Raw genomic sequence first — 26,660 nt, 5'->3', positions numbered from 1 at the left:
GGTGATGTTGTGTTCAACAGCAGGGTTGGCTGGAAAGACAAGGAGCTCAGTCTTGGCTGGGTTGAGTTGCAGGTGGTGCTCCTTCATCCAGGCCAAGATGTCTGCCTGGCAGACAGAAATTCGAGCAGTCACTGTGGTGTCGTTGGGCTGGAAAGACAAGTAAAGCTGCGTGTCATCAGCGTAGCAGTGGTAAGAGAAACCATGTGCCTGAATGATGGGTCCCAGTGATGTTATGTATATAGAGAAGAGAAGTGGCCCAAGCACTGATCCCTGATATTACTCTCATCTGATCTCTAATTTCAAGTACTCGATCGTTTACTCTCAACTGATCTTTCTGTGTAATAGCTGCCACCCACCCCTGTAGTCCAAACAACATTTCTTCTGGATGGAGGCCCATGCTGGAGTAGCCACTGGCTCTCCCTTTCTGAACCAGGTTACCATCTTGGCTCCAGAACTCATTGAGAATCAGCAGTTTCTGAGAGCTAGATGGTCCCACAGGAAAACCAAATGCCTTGCAGAACTCTGAATAGAAAACAGAGGCTTTGGGATCTGTGTGTATATAATAATAAATCAATAATAATTAAATAATAAAATATGTGCTGAATAAGTAAAGGATGGATGGATGGATGGATGGATGGATGGATGGATGGATTGATGGATAGGATTCCTCTTTCTATTCCTCCACCTGCATAAAGGATTACACAGGATCGATTTATTTGCATGAAGCTTGGTCTTACCTTGGAGCTATTCCTGTCTTATTCACAATGTGTGGTATGCGTCCCAGCAAAAAACAGTCTTTCTCTACCTGATTTTTAGTTTCTGCAATAAGCTGTCTTCTACTCTCTGATATCTGATTAAGAATGTCTCTGTGGGGCTTCCCATGCAAGAAAGGGTCAGTTTGTGTTGCTGTTAAGGTCTTGCACCATGGAGATGATTTATGGGTTCTTGAAGTTGGAATTTATGTATTGTTCCTCTAATGCCCACTAGGTGTTGGTAGAGGGCAGCAGTAGAGTATGTTTGGGTCTTGAGAAGAAGATTTTGCTACAAACAAATAATTCATTTTAAGCCTCGGCTTTTAAAATTCACACCTAAAAAATTGTTTTAGGATTCTTGGCACACACTTACTTGGAATTTCTTACAGTTATATACTCATTACTAGTCCTGGTGAACTTTAGCCTTAGAGAGTTCAACCCTGTCATTTACAAGAGTGTTACATGTTCAGTTTGTTCTGCATGGATGCCCTCATCAGCACTTTTTGCTGAGAAATGACAGCCATGCCAAACAGCGTTGCTTAAGATGTGTCCATAGAAGCTTTATGAGCAGTAAACATGAGTTGAATGGTGTTGGAATCTTCATAGTACTTAACATAATCTTTCTTGTGTTGCCAAAGTCTGTAGTAAGACCGTATCTGAAATAAGGAAAGGAATTGGGTGATATAACTTATGAATACGTGTGTGAGTGTGCGTATACAGGGCGAAATATTGTGGCAGCTGTCTAAACTTCAACAGGCCAAACTAAGGCTATGTCAGCAAACTGTAGAGATCAAAACGTACCAGCGGAGAGTCTATGAAGGGAAGGAGAGAAACATTAAGAAATGTCAAAACAGTTCAGATGGCTGTTCGGAATGAGCTGGAATGAACAACACAGAGAGGAAACAAGGAGGGAGGAGGAAGAGAGAGGGGGAGAGAGAGGAATCCTCGAGGTAGAAAGAGGGGATTCAGAAACCACATTCTGTGGTTCACAATAAAATCCGCTTATATTTAACAACAGAGGTAGGAGCCTGACACAGATGTTAAAAAGAAAATCAGTAGCACTCTGGTTTAATTGGCTTAATAATTCTCAGATCCCTGTTTTTGTATGTGAGCATGTGTGAGAGAGAGTATATAATGCAAAGGACACAAATATCCATACTCAGTCGATAGTTATTGAGAGAATTGAGCACTCCATGGTTGGGTTGATAAGGGTTTATAGAGAATAGTTAAAGGCATTGTTCACCCTGAAATGAAAATAATGTCATCATTTACTCATTCTCATGCTGTTGCAAACCCATATGACATATTACTACCCTTGTCTGTGCACAGTTATGTCCAAATTTTCAGCCCCTGTCATGACTATGTAAGAGAAGTAAATCCAGTAGCTTTTGCACTATTTACATGAAGCAAACTCCACCTACAGGATCTACTAGTAACACGAAACCAAAATTTCATCTGCCTAATGAAGTAGTTCCGTAGCTAAAATAATTATTTAGACAACTTTACAGCTCATATAACACAGTGTTAACATTTGTATGTGCAAGAATTATTATAAGAGCTTCAACAAAAATGGAGTTGCATCAAAGTCTTTCTTGCAAGTCAGTTCACTGGAGGCCATCTCTGGAACGCTCCCAGGAAGCTATTTCCAGTCATGACATGACAGCTCCTATATACTCCAAAATGGTTGGTCAAGATTACTATCAATGAACATATTTCAAATCAGTCAACACTGGAATCACAAATTGTGCTTCTTTACCTCAGATTACACTAAAAAACTAAATTTTCCCGGCTTGTATAGCTAATGCGCATGGACATTCTCGAGTTGACTGACAGGCAATGATTGTATCTAAAAGGTGATTGGGTCTTTTATCTGTAAGGCGAGACTTCCTTTCTACATCCGTTGACTGTTGTCTGTTCTAATTTCTCCCATTCATTATTATAGAAGTGGCCCATCTCTGCTAAATAGTCTCTGGTTGCATTTATGCTTTTAAACTCTTCAGAATGTCTTCCCTCATAGACTTCAATTTGTCTATGAGGGATAAGTGCAAAACTATAAGCATGATTTATGTTTGTTTTTACAAACTGAGGGATAAGTCGCAGTTGCTTTCATTAGAGCTTCAGTTGTATTTAATCTTGAACATTCTTCAAGCGAGGTCAGTGTAAGTTTGTGCGTGTTCGCTCATCTGAGTTCTGTCAAAAATTCTAAACTTGTCCTCCAAATGTTACTGTTTTTTTTTTTTTATTATTATATTTTATGTTAGCTACTGATTTACATTTTTGCAACAGTCGGAAGTCACAACTTTTTATTAAGTCACAAGTGTTTTATTAACTGTCCTAAGTATGCCTTAACATACTTGTGTTTGTACAGGATGTGTGTGTATCAGTAAGCTATCTCTGTTTCTTAAAAATCGCTGACAGCAATATTACTTGTTCACACATGGCTGATCAGTCATTCCTACTTAGCTCACACACAGCCTATCACACAGGGGCATAACCACTACAGACATTGAGACAGCCCCTCCTAATATTCAGGATAGTGGTCGATCAATATGTATTTTCCAATAACGATTATTAAACTTTACATTTGATCCCCCATTATAGAATATTTGGTTCTTAATGTCGCACACACCTCAGATTGAACCTTGTCTTTGGTCTTGGTATCAAAGGACACACTGCAGAATTATTGGTTAACAGGAATGTTCCATTACTAACAGCTACTGCATAACTAAGATGACTGCAAGTGACTCAGTCAGGTCCTCCTTCAACCCTTAACGGTTCCCTGTGGTTCTACTGCTGTTCTGTGACCAGTGTTTGTTTGTGCTCAGAGAGCTTTTTGAAATATACATTTTCATTGATCTTAGTTGATTCAGATGTGGCATATTCTGTTGACAGCATAGAACTTTAGTGTAGAATTTTGCTAAATCAACTCTTTTGTTTAAACCTATAATCCTCTTTGTTTCCCTCCTTTAATACAGGACCCACTTTAACCCCCCTTTTCTCTCTTTTCCTATCCTTTTCTCCCTCTTTCTGTTCCTCGACACTCTTGGTACTAGTGCAGGGGCAGGGCTTATCACTCACCCCTCCTCCTTACAGAAAGGCGAAAAGAGAGAGAGAAAAACAATAGACTTCAATAACTCACGTGGTCACAACAGAGAGGCTCTCGCATTAGACCGACAGAGAGAAAGAGAGACATTTAGGCAACCGTAATTGTGGACTTCTAAACAGAGATCTGACTGTTTCATCTCACACAAGGGGTCAAAGGAGCATGTAAGAAAGCACTGAAAACCTTGGACTGCAAGTGAGAATGCTTTTCTGAGGCCAACAGGCACATAAGCACACACAGGACTGCAAATCCCATCTCACAGACGTGTAAGTGTAGGGTGGCAAGGGGAAGACCTTCATCACAGTCATCATAATTTATCACAGGGGCACCGGGTCTGCCATACCAGCTTGAAAATGTGTGGGCAACTTGCACAGGCATCATGATCTCTCACTACCCATTGGCATCGTTGCTCCCCTGGCCACCCATCCCACACTACCTGGAGGTAGATGGAGATGGAGGGGTGGCCCTGCAGAGGTACCAACCAAGGTCCCCAGAGAGCAGTCCACAACACTGGGTCAGTCACCTAACTGTGTTTTTGTCTGTGTCAGGCAGTTTTGATGGTTTTTAATTGTCACTAGTGCTTGTTTAGTGGTTTGTCTTTATAAGCAATAATGTGATTAGAATATACAGTTACTATCCGAGTTGGGCTCTGAGTTGTGTGGTTGCTTGAGGTCAAAGAAGAATCTATTCTAGTTAATTGGTCAGAAAGCTCCATTTGTCATCTGATTATACCTAGGAATTTGTTTACTGTGGCTTGGTTTCTTTTAAAAGCTGCTGATTTGCTTTATGTACATTTTTGTTTGGCTTTAAATCAGCAGAAAGTCCCAAGTCCACAGTAGGAATGAATTGTAACACATTTATTGAGATATAAAGTAACAATAATGTAGAGAGCAGACATGCAGACAGCTACATGCTGCAATCTGAAAGTTGCTCAAATTTCACAAATAAAAGCCAAGCAGAACGTTTCTCCAAGACAAAATAATTCCTACCAAATTCCAACATAGACATGTTCTTTTTAAGTTTTATGTGTACTTGTTTGTAATTGTTGTTTACTGTAATTGTGAGGACCATATTTCTGAAAAAGTGCTAAAACCTATTTAAACCTATTTATACAAGCAAAAAGGATTCATACTGTAAATGGGCCAGGCAATGTCATACAATCTGTCTGTAAGGGTTGAGGATGTAGTTTTATAATTAGCTTAAAGTGTACATAAGGGGTGAGCCAATCCACTCAGGAAATATGTAAAACCTTTGGGGAGTAAATGAAAAACAACAATGAATTTTTACCACATGAAAGCCCTTAGATTTGTTTGGCCACATACACAGTACATTGACCAGTAGGGTTTGTTAAGAGGATGAGGTGTGTATGTGTGTTTTTATTAATGTTTGGCAGTGATGGGTGTGTGTGTGGGTGCAAAGCGGGAAAATCTCTCTCTGTCAGCACTTCTTAATAGTCACACGGTGGAGCTGACTGCTAGTGACTCCGTCTGTCTGACCACCCACTGACCAGCACACTTTCAATTCAGGGAAACAGCATCATTGTGTTCCACAGAAAGAGCCTTAGCATCATAACATATTCTCTGGATAGGAGCAAAGATTTGGACATACTGTAGTTAGCTGGTGTTATAAATGGTGGACACTCAGAGAGGGAGATGTGAAGGTCAAGTGGGGGGTGGGGGGTGGGGGGGTTATGTGTCTGTGTTTGACAGCTTAAACAAATATGTCAATGCATTAGATGGTTACATAATGTTTTACAAATGTGTAAAGCTACATGCACTACCAGTCAAAAGTTTGGTAACGCTTGACTTAATGTTTCTCGTTTTTTAAATGTTTTGATCTAAAGATGTACATGCATGCTTAAAGGAAAATTCACAGTTCAATACAAGTTAAACTCACATTTTTGGCATAATGTTGATTAACACAAAAAATTATTTTGTCCCTCCTTTTCTTTAAAGGAAGCAAAAATCTAGGATATAATGACGCATTTACAATGGAAGTGAATAAAGCCAATCCGTAAACGTTTAAATACTCACAGTTTCAAATGTACAGCCACAAGACTTAAACAATATTTGTGCTAACATGATTTTAGTGTGATGAAATCATTTTCTCACCTTTTCTGTGTTAAGTATATCCAATTTTACAGCTTCGTTGCCATGATGAAGTAACGTTGTAAACCCTAAAACCATAATGACAGTTAAAACAACAATTTAAACAACTTTACAGCTCAAATAATACACAAGTTTTAACATAAGAATTATTAAAAGTGCCTTCATAAAATTATATGGTTCCCTTTTCTGCCTTTAAACCCTTAAAAAATTGGCCCTATTCACTTCCATTGTAAGTGCCTCACTGTAACATCAAATTTGGGCTTTTTTTTTTTTTTTTTTTAAGAATAGGAGGGGAATATATTATATATATTTAATTATATATTAAATAATATCTTATTTTATAATTTTGATTTTAAATGGATTTCTTTTATTTAAATAGATGCGAAAACGCAACCAACTCTAATACTGTTTAAGTATAACCAGGTGAATGGTGGCTAGGCAAATGGTGGCTCTTTGAAGTAGATAAAACATAAGCTAAGTTTTAAATAGAATCTTACATACATTTTTGGGTCACATTTTTGGTTACATAATTCCAATACTTCCAGTTGTGTTATTTCATAGTGTTTTGATAACTTTACTATTATTCAAAAATGTGAAATATAGTAATAATAAAGAATGAGTTGGTATACCCAAACTTTTTACTGGTAGTATAAGATATTTATCAGCACATTTATAATGTGTGGTAGAAGAGAGGGAGAGATCCATCCTTCTTATCCGACATCCTGGTTCAATTCTCTTTCTCTCACACCGGAGAGTTTCCGTGTATTGTTCCTTTGACTATGAGGCCATAGAATGCCCCCCCCCCCCCATGCCACTCTATCCCACGCTCACCCATAGATTCCACACACATACTTAACATAGTTCACACACTCTCTCTCACATTCATTCAAACACATTCGGTCATGTACCAAACACACAAATATGCACAAAACTGCAAGAGAACGCACAAACACAGACCGACACAAAATTTATTTTCCCACAAACGTCCCACAGCTCTGAAACCCTCAGTTTATCAATTTTGGCATGTAGGACCCCGGTTCACCTTTCACCTCAGCTCCAATAGTCCCCCTCCTCTCTCTCTCTCTCTCTCTCTCTCTCTCTCTCCCTCTCTCTCTCTCTCTTTCTTTCTGTGTCCCATTCCCAAGTCACCTCGTAACCTCACTTATAGGCACCCTATTATTTATCCTGTATACCAGTCCTTTCCTTCCATAACCGCTTCATAAACCTCGTCATCTGCTTACTCAGAGACAAGAGAATGTTGCGTAATGCTCCTGTTTTTACATTCGTTTTTACGACTTTACTGTACACTGCACATATCCTTAATCACTGCTTTAAATATCTCTCCCTCATAGTTACAAAACCCGCTTGTTAAAGTGTGATAGGGCTTTAATTGTCAATAATGGCTTTGTTTTTTGTGGCCTTAATGAGGAAGATGAGCAAAGTTCAAGTAATATGGGTCAAGATGCCCCACATCGCTCCCCGCACATTCTACCAGCCATAAATGCTGATATAGCTGTGAATTTTTTGCTTGATGTAGCAAAGACTCAGTACAAAGGAGAAAAACCTTTGTAGTCAAGTGACAAGGGTCAATGCCCTGACATATTCAGACTAGATGGCAATATGGGTTACTGCTATTCCACATTAAGGAAGCTTTATGCAGACCCCAAGCGCATGTCGGGAATTATGCTGAATATAAGAAGCAAACACAAAGCATTCTCCATTTTCGCATCACTTCTCTTTTTGCCATCAGCTTGAAGCAACTGTGGAAGATGTTTGTTGAAAGTGACATTGATTGTTGCTAGCTGGTGTTTCCTTGCTTGTGCTGAGTAAGTCACGTGTAACCTTGGAGAACTAAATTATGCAACTCTTATGAACTGGTAACAAACACAAGGACTGTCAGATCTTGCACAAGAACTATAGTAATGAATGAAGCCCTGTAAAAAGTGAACGAAGAAGTGCAAAAGAGGTCAGAGCCATGGCCTAGTATTTAACACACATGCTTCATTCATGTTGAGCTGAGGTGCTCATTTGAGAGAGCTAGGTTTGAATCTGGGGCTAGATTCATGAAAATCACCTTATGAAAAAATCAAGTTCTTAGGATATATGATAAGAAGTTAGTAAGAATGTTCCTAAGTGTAATTCATGCAGAACATTCTTTAGAAGTCTTTTCGGGAATAAAAAATATTCTTAACTTTAAGTTAGAAAATAAGATGGAAAAAGTAGTTAAGGAGGCTTTTTTTAAGTTAACATAAATTGAAAGCATTTGTGGACATACCTCTCATTTATTTAAAAAAAAAAAAGAAGAAAAAAAAAGAAAAAATCACGGTTAAAGTAAGGCACTTACAATGGAAGTCAATGGGGCCTGACTAAAAACATTAAAATAAACTTTTTCAAAATTAGAGCCACAAGACGTAAACATTATATGTGTTAACATGATTTTAGTGTGATAAAATCAGAGATTTAACAATATTATGGCATTTACCAGATTACAGGGTTTACCGACATTACGTCTTCATGACAACAACAATGTAATTTTGAATTTAACTTTAAACAGAGTAAGTGATTTTATCACAGTAAAATCATGATTACAGGTATTATGTTCATGCCTTGTAGCTATACTTTTGAAACAGTTCATATTTTAATGTTCATCGACTGGCCCCCTTTTACTTCTATTGTAAGTGCCTTATAGTAACCTGGCCTGCAACGATCCCGTTATCCCTAATAATTTCCTCTCCATTCTCCAATGTCTTATGAATAGTTACAAAAAATGCATAATGGTAGATTTTTAGATTTAGGAGGAATGGAGCATGCAGGTAGCTTGGAGCAGGGGCTTCAGGCTTTTCCTAAACATTACATGCATAACATGCTTTTGCTATTTTTATTATTTTATTTTTGGGCTTGTACAGCCTTAATTTATAGGGCAGGAGAGGTAGACAGGAAAGTGGGAGAGAATGAGAGGCTGGATTCAAACCTGCGTTTCCTGTGAGGCATAGTGTGAGACAACAGCTTTTAAATATCCTGAGCAAGTTTGCTACAGTCTGTTACATGGCTCTGAAATGCTTATGCTCTTTAGGTATTGCGGTAAAAAACAGTTTAAAATGGAAAGTATTTTCCATAGATTTGTCAGTCTGCATGTCTGCACTATTGACATTCCACAGTATAGTTTGGTTCAGTGAGTATATGGTGATGGCACTAGTTAATAATAGCTGATAATATGACTGTTGTCACCCTCATTCTGACATCATGCTTCAGGCTGAAGTCCAAAGGGGGCAAATCACTCAACTGGAGCAGAAAGTTAATAGCCCAGATGGACACAAGGGGTTATACAGGGAGGATCAGTGGGCGCCAGAGTGTGTGAAATGTGTGATGGAAAAAACAACAGAAGAAGTGGGTGTGTTTTTGTCCATGTGCTATTAAACTCACGTTCAGGGAGGTCTGTGAATCATCTAAGCTGTGGTAGATGACAGGTGTGTGTGTGTGTTCACTGCAGCAGTTACACAAACATACGTACAGAGACCTCTTTAGCCCCACACAGCTAAAAAACAATAACTACCCCCACCTTCCTACAGACCCCCCATTCTTTCTTTCTCTCTCAGTGGCTGGCCTGATCCCAGTCATGTGGACTGACTTACTGCCCCCTCTGTCAGAGTGGCAAGAGAGGAAATAAAGAGGGATGAGGAAAGAGGCAAGGGAGGGCTGAGATTCAAACAGACAAGGTCGGGTCCAATAGTGTCTGATCAGAAAACAATCTTGGCAGACTGAATCAGTAGAATCATAGTCAGACAGACTCTCCAGAACTGTCTGAGAGAGTTAAGATAGTTAGACAGTGTGATAGACAGGACCTTTAGTTGTTATCTATCTATATATCTATCCATCCATCCATCCATCCATCCATCTATCTATCTATCTATCTATCTATCTATCGTGGCAGATGGTTTGGCTAAAGTGGGGGGTCCAAATCAGATCACACTGGCTAATTAAAGCTTATTAGGTGCAGGTCAAAGGGGAAGATTAACAACACCAACCAACTCGCACAAACAACTTTTCGCCATATATTAGTCATCAAAGAATGCAGTCCAGGATTATTCCTGTTTTAGACCAATCACCAAGCATACTGAACCCAGACTTTAATGATTACAATAATCTTAATGCTGACTGTACACTCAGTCTGCCAGGGGGTGTGGGTCCGGAGACACATCTAACTCGCACCAGACCCTCACCGCTCCGTTCCTGGACCCGCGAAGACGCCAGCAGGTAGAGACCGGTCTCCCGAGGAGAGGCACGCTCTGTGTTTAAAGGCAGCGGCGATGAGGCTGTATTTTCTTCATTGACCGTTAGCTGCCGTTGGGCGTTCCAATCTCTTCCATACATTTTAATAAAAGTGGCCAGTCTCTGCTAAATGGTCTCTGTTTGACAAGCAGGAAATGTTAATGGAACAGTGACATCACTTGACGTCACCAACGAACAGTCCTTGAAATGTTCTATAACATTTTTTTTAGAAAAATTTGCAGAAATAGGTGGAAATTAGGTAAATGAGGAAGATAGCCTACTGAATAAGAAAGAAAACTAACAAGTGTTGTTGTTGTATCAAACACATGAATTGTTTCTTGGATAAAGTGTAAAACACCCAAACTGGCATTAGAGCAGATCATAACTCTTAGCAATTAAATTAATTCTGTCTGGAAGTTGCTAATGCCAACTCTGAGCAAATCGTTCCACACTGCCCACTACTGGACATATAAAATACAAGTATTGAGGAACAAAAACACTCATTCTCTCACAAACTTTATCTCTTCCTCTCCTGCATCAGTGAGGAATGACGGTCGAGTTTCTGGGAAGTGTATGTATATGAGAGTGCTTTACAGTTCCAGAGGATGCAAACAAATATTTTTACCACATATTTCACAATGACAAAGTTTCCACTGAGGTATATATTTAGTCTGTGCTTCTGATGGTGCTCATCAGGGAAGATGTTGCTTTCTTCTTTGTTTTGTTTCAGTTTTCTTTCACTTGAAAACCTCTGAAGCTGCTCAAGAACTTTCAGATCTTCATTCATCTGTGTGCAGTGATTACAGTAATGTTTTTGCGATATTAAATTGCGTTGATAATATTTGGTGGAAAAGAAACAGCTTTCACATAAAATGTACAAATAGAATACTTGAGTATGAATAGGATACATACTGCATACTGCAGAGTTATACTGAACACTTCCTATTATTTTTTTATTTTAGTTTTCAAAGTATTGTAGTGTGCTCTTTCGAACTTAGCAATACATTTAAAACCGTATAGTATTCTAGATGGTTGTCACATTACCTTATTATGTTGCATGTTTAATTCAGCGAGAGGCGTCCTGTTATCTCAGAAATAAAAAAATACAAACTTTTATTTTGCATGTATGTGCCAATTTTGTTAATTATGTTAAAACATGTTAACTCTTGGCAGTCTGCTCAAATAATGAGTCAAAAAGTTTAAATCTTAAATGTGCTCTCAGTATTTTTTCCTCATTAAAATGTTTTGCTCCTAAAGAAATTTTAAGTTATTTTAAAAATAAAAGTAATTTTGAAACATATGTATAAAATCTTGACCATTTACATGAGATGAAGACTCAAGTCATATCAGTAACCTTATAATAGCTGTTTTGTTCTACATGGAGAGGGTCCCCTCATGGGGGCTACCATGTTGGGATCACATGACCAGACGAATACTACTCACTAAATATCAGGAACCGCCTTGTTACCGGATACTTTTACTCATGGGTTGAATTAATCATGGCTAACTGTGAATAGTGAATTTCTACGATTTCTACTCATTTGAAAATGTATGTGTTAAAGCAAAAAAATTATCTTCACTGTGTTGTTGCTTTGGTGTTATGGCAACAATGGATCACAGATTCCTGAGAATTGTGAATCACAGATTCCTGAGAATTGTGAATCACAGATTCTAGCTTATCTTGAGCTTTCTATTAGACAGTGCCACCACAAACTGCAACCGCAAAGAAGAACTTGAGTTTCTCTTAGTGTCTATGCCTGCCTGGCACATCATAACACAGACAGATACGCCACCACTGAAGGTCTCCTCCCAGCACCCTCTAGCTCCAGTGTTCTGATCCAGCTCACACTGCCTGCATCAGCCCTGCCTATAACTCTCCCTGTGACGATAGAGCAACAGCTGTCCTAAATCTGACTGTATATCTTCCCATACATGCAGTGAACTGGCAAGTCCAGAATTTTATTTGTCCAGCAGATTTTTGCTACTGTAATTGTCAGTGTGGACATGATAGCTGCCTCTTCAGTCAGGTACGATGACGAAAGGCACATTAGAGTTGGAAGGCAGCAGGCAGGAAGTTGGAGATTTCCTGGAATGTGTGTCTCTGTTGGGGAGTTTACTTGGTGTCGACAGAATAGATGTCTTTAGCCCCCCTAGAGGTCTATACATGCCCTCCAAGACTCCCCCTATAAGCTTGTTCCTAAGCCCAGCCCCATGCCTCTTTATCCCCATGTCAAACTGAACACCAGGGAAAAACACTAGACAAATTAAATATCTTGCCCTGTAAGGTTGTTTCCATGTCAGATGATTGGTCTGTTAACAGGTTACTTCGCAAATCAGGCAAACAGACATTATTAATTAATTTAAGGATGTAATCAGGACCATATACAGATCAATTATTGAGGTGTACACATTTCCCCCCAATATTCATATTAGCTGTCATGTGTTACCCTTGATATTGTAATTGTTTATATTACAGTACTTATTTTGCATGCCATATTTTTAATGTTGACTGCAGGGATGCAAACTACTCATCTTTCAGCTAAAGTCACCTTTTATTAAGCTAATTTGCCCAAATTGTTTGGTAGGATTTTCTACAATTTCCTTATTAAAATCACTTGAAAGGATTCCTTTAAGCTTATACACTTTAAAAAGCTTTAAAAATAACAAAAAAGCCTACAATACGACAAACAAGTCAACTAAAAATATACATCTAGGACACCTGCTATGACTTTTTCACCTCTCATGAGTTTGCATCCCTGACTACACATCCAAAAAAAGCTGAGAACTATGTTCATTAATGACTTTTTCCAAGATGTTGCCTGAACTACACATTGGCCCTCTTAGCAGCATGAAAATCAAAACAGATTATTTTAAATAAACTTTAAACAATGTGAGCAACAAATATGTCAGTGATTGATTTTGATGGTAAACCATTGCAAAAGTAACACACAAATAAACTTTTAATGCAACAGGAGTACTTAATGGAATGCTTCAATCAACATTCATGATCAGACAATTTTGGCAGCTGTTATTATTTATATAATTTATTTGATTAATTGTGCAGCCCTATTTGTTTATACCTGCTGAAAAGACCAGTTTGAACCAGCACACTGGTTTATGCTGGTAAGAACTGGTTTGGTGCTAATCACAGCCATGCTGCTGACCAATATGCATTTGTTTTTCAGCTGTTTTTAGCTGTTCAAAGTTCCTATTGATGCTGGTTCACCAAGAAAGTCTTGCTGGATAAAAATTTAACTCATCCCACACATACAGACATGGATGATACCTCAAACTGTGCAGTTTGTTGAGTAGAGGTGTGTTATTACTTTTCTAAAAGATCAGACCAACACTGTAGAAACAAATCTGTAAAAAAAAAAGACAGTCAGACAGATGGATACCGCCAAATTACAGTAAATAACCATACCACAAAATTACATGCAATAAAGATATATATAAATATAAATAAATAAAAAAAATACTGAGCAGATTTTACAGTCAAAACTAATTAAATTACAGTATATTATCGTTGATAAACGTTAAACAGTGAAAAAACAGATATATTATGTCAAAATACATTAAAAACAAGTAATCTCTGTAAATGTAGGGCTTTTATTGGTTTCTTAATGAAACTGCCCAGTCTATCTACAAATTTAATGTACAGTAACTATGAAATAATGTATAAAAACTCAATAAGTATATAAAACAAATGTCTGCACATTTACAGTATTAATGAGTCATTTTACAGAACTATTATATTTTTAAAAGTTCATTGGACAGTGGAAAAACAAGTATAGTACATCAAAAATAGCTACATTTAAGACCAACTCTGTAAATTAAAGGTATTTTGTAGTTACTTTATGCAACTGCCACATCTACCTACAGTTATTTCCTGTAAGAATTTTGTTTCTCCAAGTAAAAAACTACAACACAATGTATAAACACAGAATATGTACTTTTAATTTATAGCATTAACAAGTTATTTTAGTGAATTGCGAACAAATATTTATTGTTAAAAATGTTCATTTGACAGTGGAAAAACAAGCTTATTATGTCAGAACACATGAAAAATAGCTACATTAAAAGGCAATCTCTGTAAATTTAAGGTATTCAGTAGTTATTTTATACAATTGTTCGATAAAGTGTTTTACTGCCAAAATACAGTTTTTTTATGTTAAAAAAAAAAACCAAACAAACAAACTAGGAAATAAGTAGAAATACTTAAAGGAATAGTTCAATATTTTGAATCCTGGGCCCAAATGACACGCTTTCATTATCGCTATTAGTAGAAACCAGAACTTCACTAGTTCCCCTGCTCCACCTGTCCGGTAACTCCGGGAAGCCCCCTCCTACTGTACTGCATGGGCATATGCGACATTCTTTGAAAACTATGATAAATGCTTTTCAAAACATGACCCTCACAGTATAATCATACCAGTGTCAGTACATAATTTACAAAAATTATTAGAAAAACAAGATTTCTGTCAATGGTTGTGTGCTATTTGGATAGGAACTATTTTTTCTCAAAGACGCACTACCTTCTCAGCCAATGTAAGCTCCACAAGAGCCAGAAGAATCCAAATATTACTGCTGACCTTTATTTTTTCAAGATAACATACTGACACCGGTATGATTACACTGTGAGCGTTGTGTCTTGCAAAACAACGTTTATCATTGTTTTCAAAAACGCGTATGCCGATGCAGTAGATTAGGAGGGGGATTGGCGTTACCGGACAGATGGAAAAGGGAGCTAGCGAAGTTCTGGTTTCTACTAATAGCGATCATGAACGAAAACATGTCATTTGGGCCCAGAGTTCAAAATACCAAACTATTCCTTTAATAAGTAGCTACATTCAAAGAGAAATTTCTGTATATTTACACAATCAGACATTTTAAGGATTTGACCAGTTTTTACACATTCTTTGTTTAAATATAGGTATGAAGATGTACAAATTTCAATAATTATTGCAAAATAGGTCCCCAAGTAATTCATACAAACTGTAAATCTCTATTTACACTATTCAGCTTTCATTTTGAAAATATCAAAATGCTCAAGATCTCAAACTACATCACAAGTTGCTTTTGAAAGCAAATCTCTTCACATTTAAGGGATTTACATCAGCAATCCTGTCTTTACACATTAAAATGCAAGTATACAAGTTTTACAAGTGTATAAAAATTAAATAGTAAAATTATAGTACAGTTGACTACTTTAAAGAATAATTTTCTGTATTATTTTAGCACATGCTTAACCACACATCACATATGTCAGAGGGTTTAAACTCAGGGGGTGTTAATTTATATTAATTTATTTCATGGCATAGTGGTGAGGCACTTTAAATGTACAAACCCCATTTCCAGAAAAGTTGGGATATTTTGTAAAATGCAATAAAAACAAGAATCTGTGATTTGTTAATTCTCTTGAACCTTTATTTAATTGACAAAAGTACAAATAAATTACTTTTAATGTTTTGGCTGACCAACTTGATTATATTTTTTTTAAATATAAACACATTTTTAATTTGATGCCTGCAACACACACACACACACACACAAAAAGTTGGGACAGGGGCAAAATTAGAGTGAAACGTTTATAGAATATTCAAGTTACACCGTTTTGAAACATTCACAACAAGCAGGTGAATTGGTAACAGGTGAGGGTATCATGATTGGGTATAAAAGGAACATCCACCAAAGGCTTAGTCTTTGCAAGCAAAGGTGGGTTGTGGCTCAACACTTTGTGAGAGAACTGTCAAACATTTAAAAATAAAATGTATCAACGTAAGATTACAAAGAATTTAGGTCTTTCACCATCTACCATGCATAATATTGTGAAAAGATTCAGGGAATCCAGAGAAATCTCAGTCCGTGTAGGGCAAGGCCGGAAACCGCTGTTGAATGTGCATAACCTTCGAGCCCTCAGCCGGCATTGCATGAAAAATTTTCACGCTACTGTGTTAAATATAGCCACATGGTCTTGGGAGTTGTCATTTAACACAGTCTGCCGCTGCATCAAGAAATGCAACTTGAAACTCTGTTACGCAAGGAGAAAGCCATACATCAATTCTATGCAGAAACGCCGCCGAGTTCTCTGGGCCCAAGCTCATCTCGGATGGTCCGAAAGACAGTAGAAATCTGTGCTGTGGTCAGATGAGTCCACGTTTCAGCTTGTTTTTTAGAAAAACAGACGTCGAATTCTCTGTGTCAAAGATGAAAGTGACCAACCTGACTTTTATCAGCGAAAGGTGCAAAAGCCAACATCTGTCATGGTATGGGGGTGCATCAGTGCCCACAGCATGGGTGACTTGCATAGGTGTGAAGGTACCATTGACGTGGAGGCGTATATTGGGATTTTAGAGAGACATTTGCTGCCATCAAGATGACATCTTTTCCCAGAAAGTCAATGGTTATTACAGCAAGACAATGTCAGGCCTCATTCTGCACCAGCGTGGCTTTGTAGAAATGGAGTGCGTGTTCTCAACTGGCCTGCCTGCAGTCCAGAATTGTCTCCTATTGAAAATGTATGCCGCATCACGAAGAGGAGAATCAGACAATGATGACCACGGACTGTTGAACAGCTGAAATCTTGTATCAAGCAAGAATGGGCAATAATTCCACTTGCAAAACTGCAACAATTAGTATTCTCGGTTCCCAAACAATTAAAAAGTGTAATTAAAAGGAAAGGGGAAGTAACACAGTGGTAAGCATGGCTCTGTCCCAACTTTCTTTTTAATTTTTTTTTATGGGATGCAGGCATCAAATGCAAAAAAAAATTATATTTATACAATTAAGTTGGTCAATGAAAACACTGGAAATCTTTTCTTTGTACTTTTGTCAGTTAAATAAAGGTTTAAAAGAATGGACAAATCACATATTCTTGTTTTTATTGCATTTTACAAAATATCCCAACTTTTCTGGAAATGGGGTTTGTACGTTTATGCTTATTGTCACCATGGCCTATGAAAAGAGCAAAACCTACAGTGCATTTCAGCTATGGCCCATATAGCCACCATCAGAAACACCTTATATTATGTAACTAATTAAACCCTGCTGTATTCCAAAAACCTGTGAAAACAAGTAACAGACCTATATTTTTTCTTTGATCAGCTTAATTCATCATTACACTTTTCTGGGAAACAACTTCATGAAATGTCATCGTAACGATAAATTATGCAGATCAAAGCAAAATTGCAAGTTTGTGACTTGTTTTAATTTTAGAATACCATGAAGTTCAATTAGTTACATGATATGAAGTATTTCTGGTGGTGGTGAGATGGACCATAGTTGTTAGTAACAGAAAAGCAATGCAGTTTTTGCTCTTTTCACAGACCATGTTTACAAAAAGTACAAAATTACACCAGCTTTATCCTTTAAAGTGATATTGAATCTTGGTAGAACTTTGTGTTGTACTGTCCATGCTGTAAGTCCAATATATTGATCATCTCCAGCAGCTACTCCTATGCTCCACAAGTAGGAAACATAAATAGCCCACCATACACATTCATTGCATGGCGAAACTGGAAACAGAAACTGAATGGATACTGTTAAAATTCACTCAGACCGAGTGGATTCTGTTAAAAGTATCCCACTGCAAACTTTTTTCACCTATAAATGATAAGATTAGCCTACCATTTCCTTTTTACTGTCTGTGTACTGAGTCAGTAATGTCTTTGCTCTAGCAGGGGGGGCATGTCACAATTCAAAAGTTGGCCTAATTTTTACATGAGTACAGGAGTCTTTGTAACATATACTAGCAGAATCTGCCTTTTGCCCATTTATGTGCAATAAGAGTCATTTTGAGACCTTATCCCCCAATGCAATGAATGTGTATTGGGAGTCTATACTCTGTTCCACACTTGTGAAGCACAGGAGCAGCTGATGAAGACGATTAGCAATATTTTGACTTATGTCATGGCCACTAAACTCCACAACCCAAACTTCAACCAAGTTCAATGTCACTTCAAGGGAAGTGTCCCAGTCCTGATGTTAATAAACCAAAGATATGAGGCTGTGCCCAGCAATGAGTGCAGGTTGCAGATAAAAAGCCTGAAGACAAGGTAATGTAGATGTGATCAGAATGTGTGATTTCAGCAATCTTTGCATACAGTCACAAGATAAAATTTTACTATCAGGAAAGTGACAGGGGCTATGACTGTGAATAAAGGAATAGTTCAACCAAAAATTACTGCCAGGGGAGCTCTCTTCTAAACAGTTGCAGTAAATGGAGTCCAGCCCTTCGGCTTCAAAAAGCACAACAAATGTCCATAAAATGACTCCATACAGCTCGTGTAGTATAATCCAATCTTCTGACACAATGCGATCGCTCTGTGAGTCGCTGTCCTTTTCTGCATATCGCTGCACCGTTTTGTGGCCCGTTCTGCATAACGCGGCGGCCCATTCGGGCCCGTTTCGCAGCCGGCCCACCGGGAAAAGTCCCGGTTCTCCCATTGGCTAGTCCGCCCCTGCCCAACCATCACAGCCGTTGAGTAGAGACAGCTCTGCCAACCATTTGACATTTGTCAAACTTGTCAAACATGTGACCAATTATTGCTCTTTCAGCGATTATGATACATCCGGCATTGGTCGTTTTGGGCGGGACGAAGCAAATTTGAATCTGCTTCATCTGATTGCATGATGGACATGTGCGCGCGCTCAAACACACACACACACACACACACACACACACACACACAAATATATGCCTCTGAATAAAGTGTGCTGTTGAATGTTAAATTGATATATGGAGTTGAAATAAGAATAATGCTGTTTCAATTATGCTTTAGAAATATTCTGACTAATGTCAAAATGCACAAATCTTTGACTATACTATCATTATATATGTATATATACATTATTTATATTACTCAATATTAGGCTACTACTGGTTAGAACAGATATTATTTAAAACAGACCTGCTGAAAACCACTCAGATTCCTGGACAATTTTTTTATTTTTGATGCCCAAAACTGAAATAGGCCTGTGGTGATTCCAGCATTTCTTTTGTATGTGTTTGACTATAAAGGAACCCAAGGAAATAGGCAAGGGTAAACTATAACCTGACCATTTATTTGAATGTTTACTTCAAAGTCAAAATGTGCATTTCCTGAAGAATGCGGGTGATTGCTAATCAACAATGCTGATGGATGCTGCTGCAGTATAGTTCAATTAAATTCAACGGGGCTTTACTGGCATGAAAATTTGGAGAAACAAATGTTGCCAAAGCATCACAATAAAATTTTGTCCAAATATTTGGACAGTACACAATAACAGTGATATCAGAATCAGAATCAGAATCAGAATCAGAATGAGCTTTATTGCCAAGTATGCTTACACATACAAGGAATTTGTCTTGGTGACAGGAGCTTCCAGTGTACAACAATACAAAAACAATACAAAAACAGCAGCAAGACATAGATAATAATAAAAAAATAAAAACTAATTATACACATACGTACAGACACACACATACATACATACACACATACACATGGGCAGTGCAAATCTAATACAATCTGTTATGTACAGTGTAAATACAAATCTGTTATGTACAGTGCAAATGTTGTTTTTTTTTTTTTTTCAGAGGAATGAAATGGCAGAAGAGGTTGGATGTGTTGGATAAATATAAGAAAGACTAAACTGTGTATTGCACATAGTTATTGCTCAATGGGGCAATTTAACTGTTCATGAGATGGATAGCCTGAGGGAAAAAACTGTTCCTGTGCCTGACGGTTCTGGTGCTCAGAGCTCTGAAGCGTCGGCCAGAAGGCAACAGTTCAAAAAGTAGTGGGCAGGGTGAGTGGGGTCCAGAGTGATTTTTCCAGCCTTTTTCCTCACTCTGGAAGTGTATAGTTGGGGGGGGGCAACCAATAATCCTCTCAGCAGTCCGAACTGTCCTTTGTAGTCTTCTGACGTCTGATTTCGTAGCTGAACCAAACCAGACAGTTATTGAAGTGCAGAGGACAGACTCAATGACTGCTGAGTAGAACTGTATCAGCAGCGCCTGTGGCAGGTTGAATTTCCTCAGCTGGCGAAGGAAGTACAATGTGGGTCTCCCACTTCAGGTCCTGTGAGATGGTAGTGCCCAGGAACCTGAATGACTCCACTGCTGCCACAGTGCTGTTTAGAATGGTGAGGGGGGTCAGTGTTGGGGTGTTCCTCCTAAAGTCCACAATCATCTCCACCGTTTTGATCGTGTTCAGCTCAAGGATGTTTTGACTGCACCAGACAGCCAGCTGTTTAACTTCCCTTCTGTATGCAGACTCATCGTCATCTCAGATGAGGCCTATGACAGTGGTGTCGTCTGCAAACTTCAGGAGCTTGACAGAGGGGTCCTTGGCGATGCAGTCACTGGTGTAGAGGGAGAAGAGTAGTGGGGAGAGAACACATCCCTGGGGGGCACCAGTGCTGATTGTACAGGTGCTGGAAGTGAGTTTCCCATCTCACAAGCTGCTGCCTGTCTGTCAGAAAGCTGGTAATCCACTGACAGATAGACATGGGAACAGAGAGTTGGTGTAATTTATTCTGGAGTATAGCTGGGATGATGGTGTTGAAAGCCGAACTGAAGTCCACAAAAAGGATCTATTCATATGTCCCTGGTCTGTCCAGATGTTGCAGGATATGATGCAATCCAATGTTGACTGCATCATACACAGACCTGTTTGCTCGATAAGCAAATTGAAGGTGATCTAGAAAGGGTCCAGTGATGTTCTTCAGGTGGGCCAACAGCAGTCTCTCAAATGATTTCATGACCACAGATGTCAGGGTGACAGATCTGTAGTCATTAAGTCCTGTGATTTTTGGATTCTTTGGGATGGGGATGATAGTGGAACGTTTGAAGCAGCATGGAACTTCGCACTGCTCCAGTGATCTATTGAAGATCTGTGTGAAGAGGGCCAGTTGGTTAGCACAGGATCTAAGACATGCAGGTGAAATGCTATCTGGGCCCTGTGCTTTCCTTATCCTTTGTTGTCGAAAGATGCGGCTCACATCATCTTCACTGATCTTAAGTGCAGGCTGAGTAACAGGAGGGGGGAGGAGTGGGGTTGCAGGAGGTGTTGGTGTTTGTGTGAAGGTCAGAGTGGGTGTGGGGTGTGAGTGTATAACGTAATATAAACATTAATATAACATTAAGATTGATTTATATTGATTATGTATGTACAGTATATCATATACATGCATGCTGTCAAACAGTGACCACATATTCTGTTTTCTTTTGGTTGCCATGATTTTTTGTGTCTTCCTTTTCCGATTGCCAATTTATGGTCACTGAGCCTATACTTGGTTAGGATCTGTCTCTGCTTTTTAACTCTGACAGTAGAGATATATTCTGCCGATTCATAATCTCTTTTTAGGGCCAGATAATATTCTAATCTACTTTGGCTTTTAGTTTCTTCTTTCCAGTGTTCCAAATAGGGTTCTTTACATGGCATTATAATTTGGTTTATATAGAGATGAATCGCTGAATTTCTGAGGAATGGTGTTTTCGCGACCACTTTTATAGCAGACAGCTTTGCGCCTAAGAGGGTGGGGCTCAAACACCATAGCCAATATTAGAATTGGCATTATTGTAGCAGGGTTTCAACTAGGTCATTTAGAAGGACACTTCCCATATGTGTCAGCAGGACGCAATGTCAAGTGTACTGAATCGTAAGGGAACACAACATTTGCTAGTGACCAGCTACAGTATGTTGAATTTTTCAACATGGAGATGTTTCTTTTAGAGATTGGCATCACTACTTCTATGCAGTGGTGTGGTGCTCTTATCATGGCACATACAAACTATGTCTATCTAATCACTGGGGATCTCGCTGTGTGTGAGATGTGTGTGTGTGCGTCAGCCGCGTCCACCCCGAGCGCCTGACATTTGTCAGGCCTTGTTGTTGTGCACTGTGATGACATCACTCCCTTTTGAGGGCAAACAGCTATCCCTTGAGGGGGGCCAAGAGGTCACGGCCTCTCCCAGTGCTCCTCCATGCTTCCCAGAGCCCCTAAGGACAAGCAGAGCAGGGGACACCAAGTCAAACCAGCCTGGGAACTGGAGCAGATCCAGGAGAATGAGGGATTCCCCCTGGAGCCCCGCTGCCCTCGCTGGCCTGGCTGCGACCAGACAACTCCTCTGTACGTGGGAGGGGGTCCCTGCTAAAGCACACTTCATTATATTGAATTTGTTGTGACTGTAGGCAGCTAATGGTGCATGACGTTGAGAGTGATGTAGAGTGGTTTGAGGGAGTCATGTGATACTGTAGGTTGGCAGGGTATTCTTGTGCACACAAACATATGCACTTTTACTAATACAATCTTTTTTATTGTTTCTAGAACATTAACCACAGTCCAGGATATTAACCACATGGATTAACCACAGTCCTTGACTAAATTCCATTGTCAATGGAAATTCTAGATTTAAAATCTTCAGCATCCATGGACCAGCCCTAACCTTACATATTTTAAATAGTTTCTTACATTGTAAGCAAAAATGTAAACAAATGATGTTACTGGCGGCCTCCTCAAAACAGTCTTTTGTCCTAAAGAGTGAAATTTAGGCCGTATCCATACTAATCAGTTTTCGTTTTAAAACTCATTTTCGTTTTCCCAAGTGTGCCATAATGGAGAGCCTTCTTTTTTTTTTAAAAGGCTCCATTTTCTGTGGAGGAAAACACCATTCTAGAGTGGAATAGAGGCATAACCATAGCAAAATCAGTGTGTTTTCAAATGAAAACATATTAGTGTGGATGTGGCCTCAGTACTCAACTATTAAATTAACTTCTATTAAAGCAAGACACATAGGACAATCAAACTTCACACTCGATAAACAACAACTTTAAGGCAACCTGTGTTCAAACTGAACATTTTGTAAAATATACAAGTTTTGTGTATTCATTTAATGTGTCTGAAGTATGATGCACTAGGTTAAGTACTCGTTATTTAATCCTACAAAATATACAGTACCCTAATTGATTTGGGAAAGTCCCCCTGGGCAAACGATTGTTCAGTCTCCTATTCAAAAGCACAATAGTGATAGGTTATCTCTAAAAGGATTCAAACCTATGACCTTTGTGTTACCAGTTCAGATTTCCACAACACTACCACCACCCTTTCCTGCACCAATCTACTAGTTCTAATCTTCTCTCTGCTGAATAGCTAAAATGACAGAAATACCAGTCCTTCTTCAAACCACAACAAAGAATATAAGGGAATTTATTAGAAAATTTCAATGTTCATGATTGAGCAACCTTGCCTGTAAAATGTACTGTATTTTTGTATGAGAAGAACTCCTTGAAGCTGTCTTCATAAAACTGGCCTGTAGGGTTATGATCTCGCCGTTGGCCTTGTTAAGATAGAACTGAAGGGCCGAGAGAGCATTGAACCACTTTCTATTGTGCTCCTCAGTGTGGTTGCATGAATGATCACACTGGATCTCTATGGCATCTCAATTGCTCTTAAGGAAGCTTACCTGTAGCTCGAAGTACGAGCTCCAAGCCCAAGAGTGTGTGTGACACATCACACCTGCTAAAGTCTACTTTTTCATTACTGGGTTCCTGGGTTCATACAAATGAAAAGCCAGATGCCCTGCACATAAGGGACATTAGGAAAATCCCTTCAACCAATCTATCATCTCCAGCGTCAACCTTCTTCATATTATCTATGAGTTTAGCCATGCAATCCCATCAGAAGCCCCTATTCTTCCACTTTGAGCTCTCATGGTTGTGTTTGAACTCTTTGACACATTAAAGCATCTTTCACCTTTCTTTTCATTGGCATGAAGATTATTATTATTATTTTTATTGTAAACTGTGACCGTCAGTCTTTAAAGGTTCACTAAGTAATTTTTTTCCCCTCATTTAAAAAGTTTTACTTCTAAAGAAATGAATAGTCATTTTGAAAAATATGTATCAAATCATGACCACTTATGTGAGATTAAAAGTTCAGTCATATCAGTAACCTTACAAAAGCTCTTTTATTCTACATGTACATTGTGAATTTCTACAATAGTACTGCTAACTGAAAACAACTGTTGAATGATGCAGCACCAGGTCACTAGGTGTCAGTGTAAGCCAATATAAGCCATTTCTACATACATTTTTGCTACACACAAAAAATTACTGAATGCACCTTTAAAGGGATAGTTCAGCATTTAAATTTTTTGGGTGAACTATATAATAATAAAATATTAATAAAACAGTTGATAATTAATAGTTAATAGTGGAAAAATATGATTCTGAAAAATAAAACCTAATAATAATGTTAATGTTACTTATAAGTTCTTTATAGATTGTCACTCAAAAACCTCTCTGCAACCTTCTGGGAAGGTTAGTTTATGGTTATTAAAAACTAAAAACTAAAATGAATGTTCCTAGAAAAAAAAGAAAAAGAAAGAAATAACCAAATGGGAACCATACACTAATGTTAGTTGAACGTTCTGTGTATGCACCTACCTTTTTTTTTTTTTTTTTTTTTTTTTTTTGTGAACTGTTTCTTTAAAGCTAATGTAATTTCTGCACCACTAGCATCACCATACGGAATTGCAAAAATAAACATTGTTTTCAAAACACCTTTCTGAATACGCCCCCCTTCTGTCTCCTAGCTTGAACCGACTGATAGTTCTGCCCCTAACTCACACTATTGGTCGAGTCAATGTTATTGTCTCTCTTGAGATGGGTCACTCAAAACAAACAGAGACACAGTGTACAGTTTTCAAGAAAATTAACCCATGAATGACTTAATTAGAGATGTCGCTGCATATTAAACTGGGATAGTAGAAAGTATTTTAATGCTGAAAATGTTACATGCTTGGGCATTTCAAAAGTTTCTTCACCACATTCTTTACCCTCAGGCTAGTTAATCAAAACCATACATGATCTGCGGCATACAATAGAGTGGAACAGTCTGGTTCTGAAGTAAAAATCCCATTCGTTTTTTCAATAGACAATTGATTTTTAACAGTAACTTATAAACCTTCAAAGACAGTCATGCTGAGTGACTCCAGCCAGGTCTCCTATGCAACAAAATTGGCCCGGTTGCTAGGCAGGGTAGAGTCACATGGGGTTACCTCCTTGTGGTCGCTATATGTGGTTCGCTCTCGGTGGGGCGCATGGTGAGTTGTGCGTGGATGCCGCGGTGGATGGCGTGAAGCCGTGATAAGATGCGTGGGCTGACAGTCTTAGACGCGGAGGCAACTGAGATTCGTCCTCCGCCACCCGGATTGAGGTGAGTCACTACACCACCACGAGGACTTGGCATTGGGAATTGGGCATTCCAAATTGGGGAGAAAAAGGGGATAGATAAAAAAATTATAAACCTTTAAAGACAGACCTACCATGAGCACATAGGTTGTTCACTGAGGGTATATGCTTCCGTTGAAGCCATCATTCTGCTCTGTCTCAAATTTATGGTTTAAAAATTGTGTTTGATAGTGGAATTTATGGTAAAAAACTACATTACCCAAGTCCAGCACAGAAAGCTTCACCAATCAGAGAACCGTGTCCAACCAAGCCCGTGAAACGTGCCTCGGAGCAACCGCCCACTCCAATGACGCACTGTGATTGATGTAATCGAGTCGGTATATCTATTTGTACATATCGGAATACATTGCAATAAACATTAAATATATTGTTTCTATATTCATAATCAACAACCGAACGTTTTTTATTCAATGGCATAAAAGTCCGTGCCCTCATGAAAGAGGTCTTTTGTGATTTTCCAATAGGCTACTTTTTTGCCTCAAAACTAAATTTGTGACGTTGTGATTTACCTCGGAGCTGGCTGGTTTGGTTCATTGCTTACAGCTCTTTTATGAAGGATTTTATGAAAAGTCTATGGGAAAAATGAATGGGAAAAATACTTCCGGAACCCAGACGGCTAAATAAGTGAGAGGGCACTATTGCGCTTTATTTATGTCGGGAAAATAAAATACTTAATAGAGAACATACTCAGCGTCCCGTAATAATTGTTAATTCAGTAATAAAAGATGTGGAAAGGAAATACAATAGAGAGGCAGTGAGTGAAGTAGGCGGAGTTGAGTCATTCACTAGTGAGGCGGAGGAGAGTAGCGGGGGTGGACTGACTGCAGAGAGAGAGAGAGCTGCCGAAGACTCCAGAGAGATATAGGGCGGTCCATGTGTGTACTGGAGGACAATTCGAGTTCAGTCGGCCGATACACTTGAAAACGTTTTCCCTTTCTTGCTGTACTTATGCTGTGTTCTAATGACGCTACCGGACGATGAGAGAGGCCCTCACCATGAAATTCGCTTGGAAAGCTAAAATGGTAAGAGGTTGCGGACGGTTCTCTTTGCCCTCTGCACACTGTTGATTTTGCAGTGTTGAGCTTTTAGGGAGAAAGACGGGAGGGGGGGAGAGCCTGGACTGGAGGTTGAAGAAAGCGTCTGGGAGGGGGTCGTGGGGAATATAAATAATGTTTTTAAGTTGCATTGTTGC

General features: G+C 38.7%; 1 protein-coding gene across 2 annotated transcripts in view; it reads left to right on the top strand.

Moving 5' to 3' along the window:
* The first annotated feature begins 3,901 nt into the window (after window positions 1–3,901).
* LOC127415236 (ral guanine nucleotide dissociation stimulator-like 1) overlaps window positions 3,902–26,660 on the top strand; it is a 44,495-nt gene continuing 21,736 nt past the window's right edge. The window contains exon 1 of one of the 2 annotated variants that reach the window (XM_051653898.1): window positions 3,902–4,369. In XM_051653898.1, the coding sequence (XP_051509858.1) occupies window positions 4,235–4,369 (135 nt within the window). In that variant the 5' untranslated portion in view covers window positions 3,902–4,234. Of the gene's footprint in view, window positions 4,370–26,262; window positions 26,491–26,660 lie in introns of those variants that run through there. The other variant, XM_051653899.1, reaches the window with a different exon arrangement.

Source organism: Myxocyprinus asiaticus, chromosome 24, assembly GCF_019703515.2.
Source record: "Myxocyprinus asiaticus isolate MX2 ecotype Aquarium Trade chromosome 24, UBuf_Myxa_2, whole genome shotgun sequence".
Taxonomy (NCBI): Eukaryota; Metazoa; Chordata; class Actinopteri; order Cypriniformes; family Catostomidae; genus Myxocyprinus; species Myxocyprinus asiaticus.
This window is presented reverse-complemented; position numbering and strand designations above follow the sequence as displayed.